General features: G+C 47.9%; 1 protein-coding gene across 2 annotated transcripts; it reads left to right on the top strand.

Annotated features, from left to right (window-relative positions):
- Window positions 1-1,565: 1,565 nt before the first annotated feature.
- Window positions 1,566-6,734, top strand: LOC125516805 (homeobox protein knotted-1-like 2). Of its 2 annotated transcripts, none has more exons than XM_048682112.2 (6): window positions 1,566-1,973; window positions 2,636-2,756; window positions 5,559-5,749; window positions 5,861-5,992; window positions 6,074-6,210; window positions 6,311-6,734. In XM_048682112.2, exons 1-6 carry the CDS (start codon window positions 1,674-1,676, stop codon window positions 6,312-6,314), a joined length of 885 nt encoding a protein of 294 aa, XP_048538069.1. In that variant the 5' UTR covers window positions 1,566-1,673; the 3' UTR covers window positions 6,315-6,734. The 2 variants fall into 2 exon arrangements, with proteins under 2 accessions (XP_048538069.1, XP_048538068.1); XM_048682111.2 differs by having other exon boundaries at window positions 6,300-6,734.
- The last annotated feature ends 3,218 nt before the right edge of the window (window positions 6,735-9,952 follow it).

Here is a 9,952-nt window from a genome sequence, read left to right as displayed (position 1 = left end):
CATCATGTTGCATTCTCATCATTCATGTTAGTGGTTCCAGTCGTACGAACTTCTCCTCGCACTTATCTTATTAAGTATGGAGTGTTTTCCCTGTGTTATTCTCTTTCACCTCGTCATTGTTCTTTATCGTGTTTTCCCCCCGCAGTTCATATCATATTTTCTCTCATGCTACTGTTTCTGTTCCCATGTCGTTCCTCAATAATGTTCTTGATCAAGTTCTTATCTACCGAATCTCATTTCCGCTGCTGTGTTTGGGATCCGTTCAAAACATTCACAAGAATTTTTGAATCTCCCATTCATCCCCCTCTGGGCGATATACTCTCGGTCCTAACAGGAGCGCTTTAGTTCATATAAGAGTTTGTCCAGACTTGTCCTTTGCTATAAAAAGGATTGGGCCACCTTATTACACCTTTGTTACACTTGTTATTTGTTAGTCGTTACGAATTACTTTGCCACCAAACTATCTGTTACTGATAATTCCAGTGCTTGCAGAAAATACTTTGCTGCAAACCGCTTATCATTTTCTTCTACTTCTCGTTGGGTTCGACACTCTTACTTTTTGAAAGGACTACGATTGACCCCCTATACTTGTGGGTCATCAAAACGCAGCCTCCACCACAACTCGTTGACGTCCTCGTCTTCATGGCAACCTCCGCCATCATCCTTCTCCCTAGTTGTCGCTAACATCAGACATGACGCCGGATCACCTTGGCCATCAACACTGCCTCCTCTCTTCCCCATCCTCCTCATCGGAAAATCGTTGAAAATACACGGGATTCGTCAGATGCGGGTCGGAACACCTCGGCAACTCCCCTGCTCTCTTCCGCATAAGAGAGAGAAGAGGAAGGGACGGGAGCACACACCTAAGAGAAAAAAAGATAGGATTGGAGTGGGATGCAGTGGGTGGTTGAGGCGTGGAACACTTTAGATAAGAGCGAGAGAGACTGGAACGAAAACATTTGCTCTGAAAAATTAGGACACCGAACTATCTCAAAATGTGACGTGGCCACTCCTCCTGGTCAATATTCATGCAAACAATCCAACGATTATTACAACACTCGACCGAAATACTTAAGATCTGACTTTAGTTTTTTATCGATCCGAAAATACAATACAAGTTCCAAAACTTCTAAAGGTGTTTTCTCCATGGATTTTTTTACATTCAATATCTCATTTATTAATTACTCCCTCCATAAACTAATATAAGAATGTTTAGAATACTAGTGATCTAGATGTTTTTATATTAATTTACAGAGGGAGTAGCTTATTAATGATCTCCTGGCTTGTCTGAATTTACTTCAATCTAGTAAAGGTATTTTTTTCCATGGAATTTTTTAATAGTAATTTGGTCTCCACGCCGGCCAGCAGCTGTATCTCCTCGTCGGTATCGACGCCGTAGGGTTCACGTCTCTGCAGTCCACACCTCACATACTTTGACGAGCTCGTCGTCTCGCCCGCTCGCGGACAGTCGTCAGCCGCGACAAGGACGCCAACCCACCCTGCCATCCGTCATCCACTCCGCCCGTCCCTCCCACCCCCACCAACCAAAACCCACAACCGCCGAGGTCGTTGCGCATCCCCTCCCCCCCGAGCGCCTCCGCCCCCACCCCGCCCCCGCCTCCGCCTGCCCCCCCTCCCCCTCGCCACCCGACGACGCGGCGACGGAGGGCTCGATGTCGTTCCACTACCCGGACCACGGGCTCGCGATGGACGCGGCGGCGGCCGCCGCCTCGTCGCCAAACCCTAGCTTCTCACCCGGCGGCGGCGGCGGGGAGAGGGAGAAGGCGGCCATCGCGGCCCACCCGCTGTACGAGCGGCTCCTGGAGGCCCACGTCGCCTGCCTCCGCGTCGCCACCCCCGTCGACCAGCTCCCCCGCATCGACGCGCAGATCGCGGCCCGCCCGCCCCCGCTCGCCGCCGCCGCCGCGGCCGCGGGCGGGCCCTCCGGTGGCGAGGAGCTCGACCTCTTCATGGTACCTATGGCTTTCGCGCCCCTGCCTGTTTTTTCCCGCGTTGCCGCTGGGTGCCGTACATGTCTTCTGTATATGCTTCGTGTGAACAATAGGAATTAGGAATAGGGAGAAATTGGGATAAGTTTTGCATAGGTTTTGAGTAGGGCTAGTGATGGATTTATGATGTGCTCCTTATGGTGAACTTGGGAGGGTCGATCTGACTAGAGACTGCTGGTTATTGTAACAACGATGCTGGAATAGCCTTATCAATTTGTTTGTATGAATGAGAAATGAAACCAAAGCAGATACAGTATATATTCTATGCTAAGGTTCATCGATATAGTGGCACCATACTTGTTGAAGTAGTATAGATACGCCATGGGTCATTGGTGGGCCTTTTTGTGGTATTAACAGCTTATTTGGCACACCTGAAATGTCATACTAGTGTACCTGCTCGCCTGTATGAATTGCCCATTTCTGTCTTTACTTTGATCTTCTTTAGTAGTGCCCTTACGGCTACTGATCATCTAAAATGCTTTTATGTCGCATGACTAGAATTTCCTTTACTTTTCTGAAACTTGTATATCTTCTAAGAAATGAATATGTTGCTTACATCTAGCATAATGTATTTTTCTATGTACAATCCTTCTTATGGGTTCTAATTATCCTTCATTGGCTTGTAGACACATTATGTATTGCTTCTCTGTTCATTTAAAGAACAACTCCAGCAGCATGTACGTGTTCATGCAATGGAAGCAGTGATGGGTTGTTGGGAGCTTGAACAATCCTTACAAAGTCTAACAGGTAAATGAAAGCATTTATCTATGTATATTGCTCGAGCAGAGTAGCAGAAATTCTCCAGTATATAGTATGTGGTTATTTATAATGTGGAAACCAAAAAGCGTGGTGGCTGAAGTGAAAAGTGAAAGAAAAATGGATATCAGACGGATAACATAATTAAAATTTAAAAAGGTTTCACACTGTAAACTTTGAGCGATAGGATTAACTGATTTAAGGAATTTCCAACTATCATAGGCCTACCTTTGATGCTTATGAGCTTCCATTGTATGTTATTATACTTGTATTCCTTACGATCCAAGAAAGGACCTGGTTCCACTATCTTACCGATAACGGTGCAGAGATCCAGTGCAAAAACAGAAAACAAAAGTAGTTCAGCTACCGCCCTAACACTAGCAGCACTAGAGGTACGATCTAGATTTACAGCCAGAGAGGCATAAAGCACCAAGGGCTGCAAAAACGGCACTCCAGCCAACACCGTCTACAAAAGATGCCTAACACCTAAGCCAACCAGCAACTTTCAGGATCATGAACAGCAAGAGCGAGCATCCATCAAAACACTCTCGGTCATCAAGTGCACCATGAGAAGGATCACACGACCATCTCCTTCAGCAGGCCCAGGATGAGTAACATGCAGGTTTTCACCTCCAGCTTCATGCACACCATCATCATGCGGGGCAGGCGCTTGAAGATGCAGTGCCACCGCCCCCATTCCTAGGGCTGCTCGATCATCGGCATTTTGAAGACCTGCCCAATACAACAGGAAATATCACAACTGCACGAGTAGCAAATTATTTCCGCTGGTGATCTAATTAATTTTTTATTTTAAAACAAGCTCTATCTAAGCTGCACATATCCCAGCATAATGCTGCAAGGCCAACAATCTGGATCTTCTGATTGGCAGGAAGATTTCTGGGTATCCACCAAAAATACTTTGAGAAACACCAGGCCTGCCCCTGCACCAATCCATCTGCTCCAAACACCACATGCATTTAGCAGCAGGCCAGCCAAAGTACAAGCGGTGATGCTCTCATGTTGAGGACAAACGCCACACAGAGGGTCCCCTGCCCATGGCCTTATTACCATGTTGTCATTGGTTACTATGGGATTATGCCAGATCAGCCAGAACCAAATTTTTAATCTTTTCTGGAATTTTGGCTTTTCAAAGATGCTTAAATGTCAATCAGGACCATAGTCTGATACGTGCTTATAGACAGTGAACTTGCCAGCTTGGCCTTAGGGATGCAAGCAGACGGCGTCTGCATGTCCTCGACCGTCCGCGAACAGAAAGTTTGCACTAACACGGTTATTAAAGTAATGAAGATTAGTGCAATTTTTGTTTCGCGGACGCCGTCCGCTTGCATACATGTCCAGCAGGGTACAGCTGCATTTTCGTTCAGAGCCACCCTGAGCTCAGTTCGCAGTACTGCAGCCTGTCCTTGCAAATGTCCCCCCAACCATCTCCTAAAGTTACATTGCCACCCTCTTATCTGCCCTTTGCCTGACACTGCATCCAAGATCATTACTGATTGCAAACAGGTCAGGATTGTTTTGGCTCAGAAGCCTGTAGCCGTGCCAAGTATATATCCCAGAAGCCAGTCTGCCTTTCATTACCTATTTTCATAACTCCGCTAAGCAGATACCAAGATATGTCATTTACCAAATCAGCCGAACATGCTGTATCAGCAGCACTTCTAGCAACCTGTCAAATCCTAGATTGTAATTGCTTTAATTCTTTCTCAAAATCTCCTGCCACATCCCTTCACTTTTCGCTAAATTCCACCTCCACCTACACAACAGGCCGATATTGAATTCATCAGATGTGGTACTAGCCCAACAAATAAATCATTTTCCTGTGCCAGCTGAACTTTATGCAGGCAACTTGCAGCAAAATTAAAGAGAAAAGGAGACCCCTTCCCCCCTCCCCGCCTTACCTCTTTACAGCTGCCAAAATGACATTAAGTTACACTCAAAGTACCATTCATGACCACAGATATGACCATATGTTATTATACTTACGCCCTGCGTTTCAAATTATAAAACGCCTTGGAATTTGCAGAGGCAATTACTAGTGAATTGGTACTTTTAATTAAGGAGAAGGGAAGGTTGATAAATGAGGGAAACAACGAAAACATCAGTAAATTAACATGCACGTCTTATTATTGTAAAAATAGGCAGGAAAATCGTTGTCCTTACAATTACTATATAAAGGCTTTGTCCTTACAATACAATATAAAGGGTGTATCTTCTTAGGTATACTAGCTAGTGCACATGTGGAAGCCACATTACTTAATCTACTTAAGTTATTTATGAAATCAAGACCCATTCATGAAATAGATATCAACAGTTAGTCTGGATTTGTTTAGCATGCATTAAGTATCGAGCATATTTGGGAGGGAACTTTTAATCTGTTGTGATGAATGAATGATTAGGATGCTCTGGTCTGCCTGCCAAAGTCTTCTTTCCCATAACTTAAATTTGACCTATGCTTGTATGTTTTTCGGCTTTCCGTTTTGTGTGCCTTTGTGGGCCACAGATGGCATAATTTTACTGTCATGTTCGAGGTTTCAGCAACAGTTTTTATCAATCACAGCTTCAGTCACAGGGCTGACTATGTATATAAGAATTCACTTTGCATACCTTAATGTTTTGGAACTTAATCTGCACATTTCTTAAGATGGTTTAGTCTTTCAGATGTTTATATGTTTTACAATTAGAACACATGTTTTTTGAGGATAAGGAAGTGTTGATTATCAGAAATAGAATACATGGGAAACTGAGTTGTGCTTCTGTGGATTGATCCTGCAGGGGCATCTCCTGGTGAAGGCACTGGGGCGACTATGTCTGATGATGAAGATAACCAGGTCGATAGTGAGGCCAACATGTTTGATGGAAACGATGGGTCAGATGGTATGGGCTTTGGTCCCCTGATATTGACCGAGGGTGAACGGTCTTTGATTGAACGTGTTCGACATGAGCTGAAGAGTGAGCTTAAACAGGTAATAACATTGCAGCCTAAAAAGTGCTTCATTGCATCATTCATGGCTGAAGAGTGACCATCATGTTTGACGGAAACATTTCGTTGACTAACAAAAACTTCCTACCTCTAGGGGTACAAAGAAAAGCTGGTTGATATCAGGGAGGAGATCATGCGCAAGAGGAGAGCTGGTAAACTTCCCGGGGATACTGCAGCTACATTGAAAGCCTGGTGGCAAGCTCATTCCAAGTGGCCGTACCCTACCGTACGTGACACTACCATTTCCAAGCTTCATCTTGCTATTAGTTTCTGTCCATGACGAACAATTCCTGCCTGACCCATCCAGGAAGACGACAAGGCTCGCCTGGTGCAGGAGACGGGGTTACAACTGAAGCAGATTAACAATTGGTTCATCAACCAACGCAAAAGGAACTGGCACAGCAGCAACACAGCTTCCTCTAGCGAAAAGACCAAGAAGAAAAGGTAGCATACGGGAAAAGTCATATTTTTCCTTATCCTTGACAACCTTGCACATTCTTGTTTATGGCTTCCTTTTATGCATGTAAAAAAAGAAACGTTACAGGTAATGACGGCACGGAGCAATCGTGGTAGACCGGGTCCCAGATGAAACAAACTAGATGTAAACTATACTTTTATCATGAAGATTGCTGCAGTATATTCTCTCCCTCTCCTCTTTCTTTCTGGTGGGGCAACTAGATACGAAGACGACCCGTTCACAAGCAAGTTCAAACGCAAAGAAGGTATCAATAATAGTTGACCAAAGGTGGTAGCGACTCCGGATGTACAGTGTGAGTGTTTTGCTGATGTAATTTGTGTAAGCCTGTGTTGTATAACCGAGGAACGGAAGGGGGCATTGTGTTGGTGTATGTACTTGTATATTCGATTCATCATGTAACAATATGTTAGACAGACACGGATTGGGTGTTCTGTGGGTGTGATGCACGGTGTGGCATGGTCTGGAACGAAACCGTTTTGTTTGAGATGTATTGGAAGTGTGGAAGGCTAAGTTATGCAGTAGTATTTGTAAGCTCATACATACGGATGATAACTTGCACGACTAAGTTATGCAGTAGTATTTGTAAGCTCACATATACGGATGATAACTTGCATATGTACCTGTGAATGTGGTGGCTCTGCTCAGTGGTTCATCCGTTCTGCCTTGAGGTGACATTACATGTAAATAAGAGTAGTATATGTAGTTTTGTGGATTGAGTTGTCTTGTGTTGATTAACCAAACTGAATGTGTAACCACTGGTTAAAACAATATATGTTTGTGTTTGGACTTTGGATTGTCAAACGCAACACTTTGCTGGGTTCTGGGAGGCAGCAGATACGGCCAGACAAGCTTATACTGCAACAACGCATGATATCCTACCTGGAGTACGGCGCAAGCTAATACTGCAACGTCTGCTTAAAGAACTTGCCATTAAAAACATTTGCAAATGCCATGCTCTCAGGGAAGGTTTGCTGGCTATGGCGGTTTCTAAATAATTTCCACCGTTAAAACCGACCAAACTAAATCCCAAGCTTCTTGTCGACATTGCCCTGATCCATTGCGAAGAAGCGAAGTAGAATCGTCGGATTCCGCCATTCTGGCGTCCATTGCAAGCGCAAGGGCATCACATTTCTTAGTTTAGACGGAGTAGATACAAGGTCTAGTAAGAAATTTCAATGAAGCAATCCCTATCATGAACGGGAGGCTAAAATACGGATGCTCATAATCTTGTTGATTTTAGAGCCCCCCGGGGACACGCATTGTCCCTTTTTACTCATTGATTGAAGCTTAATAAAGTGTGTTGGCCTAAGAAAAAATAAACTAAACCTCTCGATTCACTGGAACCCCTAAGTAACTGCATTCTTTTTGTCGTAAAAAAAAAGAAACAGCATTCTTCCGTCTAAACTAAGAAACAGTATTAAGGTGGAAAAAAATGCACCCGATATAAAGACAAAAGCATCACGACGTTTACAACCAATCACATATATCAACACTATTCATGAAAACACTAACATTATTCATACTATTTTTTTATTCATAAAACCACACACACACTCTCTTCCAACACAGAGTTATTTACCCAAAACCATCACACTTGGGGCTAGGGTAACAGGTCAGTACCAGATTTGAGCCAGGTCACAAAAAACCACTAACTATGTGCCTAATGACTAACGAAGAGCACTGATTGTCTGATAAGCTCACGAAAACAGTAAAACTGACAAGTTGGACCCACCTGCCAGGCTGACGTGGCGTGCTTGTGTGGACAATATGCTGAGTCGGACGAGGGTCCCACCTGTAAATAACTCAAGTGTTTATCTTTTTTCCATTTTCCTTTTTCTCCTGGGCATTTTCCTCCTGGACATTTCAACAAACAGGTAATGTGCGTGTACCGACATCCATGCACTGCACACCGCCAGCGCCGCTCGCTGCCCTTGCTAGCCGGCGGTCACCCGAGACCTGGCCTCACTAGTGCTCGCGGCGCCTGCCCGGAGGCCCTAGCCGTGCTCGTGCTCGCGGCGCCCGCCCATTGGCCTTGGCCGCGCTCGTGCTCGCGGTGACAGCCAAAGGCCCTGGTCGGGGGTGCTCCGTGGTGGAGCGTGCTGGTCACGTCCGTGCTCGCGGCGCGGCCCTTGCCGCGCGCGCCGTCAAGGAGCACCATGGCCACGGCCACGCTCGCGGCGGTGCCCCGTGGTGGCTTCCCAGACCGAAGCGTGCCGACGACCTTTGGACCCAGAGAGGTGCTCGGCATCGAGACGCCTCCTAGCACGCGCGGCCGTGCCTTTGACTCTGACGCAGGTGAAGCCCTCCGCGTCGCGGCGCGGCCCTGGACGGCTAGCCGCAGCGGCTCGGCAGTGGTCTGGGTGGCGGGGCGGACAAGAGCTGGAGGTGCGGCTGGGGTTGGATCCCGCCCGGGGCAGTGGCTTGTGGCGGCGGGTTGTAGGTGGCTGGGACGGCAGACGGTAGGTCGCTAGGGCGGCGGGGAGGCTCTCTGGTGGTGGCGTGGCTCGCCGGGGTAAGGCTCCGGCGGCGGCGCTGGATATGGCTGGGTTGGTGGGGAAGAAGGTGCTTGGGGGAGAGAGAGGCCAACAGGTGGGCCTTTCGCCACCTCAGCAAATTTATCCATGTAGACATGCCACATCGGCCCGACAGGTGAGTCCCACATGTCGGTTTCGCTGTTTTCGCGGCTAAATCAGCCCGTCAGTGCTCCACGTTACGTATTAGGCTCAGAACCGGTGGTTTTTTGTGACCTGACTCAAATCTGATATTGACCTGTTACCCTGGCCTCAAATATGATGATTTTGGATAAATAACTCTCCAACACATCGCACATGACCACACATCACCACACGGATACGCCAACACCCCGACCGAGACGAGCCTCGTCGTACGAACGGCACCACTGCGAAGCGAATCTACCGTACGCTCCAACATTCACAGCGGCCGCCCTCCCGGCAAACCAGCGCGTATCGGCACGGCGCGGCGCCGGGGACCAGTTCGCGTCGTCGATCTGCACGCCGTGCCTGCTCCTCATCAGGCGGATGAGCGCGTCGGCGGCGCCCTCCTCCGCAGCGCACACGTCGCGGGCCACGGCCCCGGCCACCCCCCACCCGCAGCACGGTCCTGCACCAAGGGTGGCACCGCAGGGGGGACCATGGTCTGCACGGTGGCCAGGTACCCGTCCGACAGCCACTGCGTCGCGTACGCCGCCGGCGAGCCGCCGACCTGCCGGACGACCTCGGCCAGCATGAGGCGGCGCGGGATCCGGACCACGACACCTGCTTGCCCTACACATTGAACCGGTCGGCTACTCGTCAAACAAACTAATACCATAATATTATAAACTACTACTAGTACGAAATGCAAGCAGACATTCTCTGTTGCACAGCGCACTGTATGTACACACGGACGAACGGCGGGGAACGGACTGACTCTTTCTAGTCGTTTTTCCCCTAACCCTAAAACCTCTGGCGGCGCCGGAGACGATTAGGGTTTGGACGTGGAAACAGCCTTCGTCTGGTGATCTATCGCCGGTGCGAGAGATCCGTCGAGGGGGAGTACTTGCGCATGGCAGGATCCACCTCTGCGGCGGGGGTGGCGCCGGAGAGCGACCCTCTCGCGGGCCGCGCGGCCAGGAAACAACTGGAGGAAGCTCTAGGGAAACTTGATATCTCCGAGGAAGAGGCTACTCCTTTAATACTTGATGATCGC

This window comes from Triticum urartu, chromosome 6A, assembly GCF_056163025.1.
Source record: "Triticum urartu cultivar PI428250 chromosome 6A, HENAU_Tu73, whole genome shotgun sequence".
Classification (NCBI taxonomy): Eukaryota; Viridiplantae; Streptophyta; class Magnoliopsida; order Poales; family Poaceae; genus Triticum; species Triticum urartu.
The sequence above is the reverse complement of the archived record's forward strand: the minus strand, read 5'-3'. Positions and strand labels throughout refer to the sequence as shown.

Excerpts from the sequence above, each read along its gene's own strand:
- LOC125516805 (XM_048682111.2), top strand. The coding sequence starts at position 1,674 with ATGTCGTTCCACTACCCGGACCACGGGCTCGCGATGGACGCGGCGGCG. Across the intron at positions 2,757-5,558 it reads ATCCTTACAAAGTCTAACAG|GGGCATCTCCTGGTGAAGGC; the intron begins GTAAATGAAAGC and ends TTGATCCTGCAG. Across the intron at positions 6,211-6,299 it reads GAAAAGACCAAGAAGAAAAG|AAACGTTACAGGTAATGACG; the intron begins GTAGCATACGGG and ends ATGTAAAAAAAG.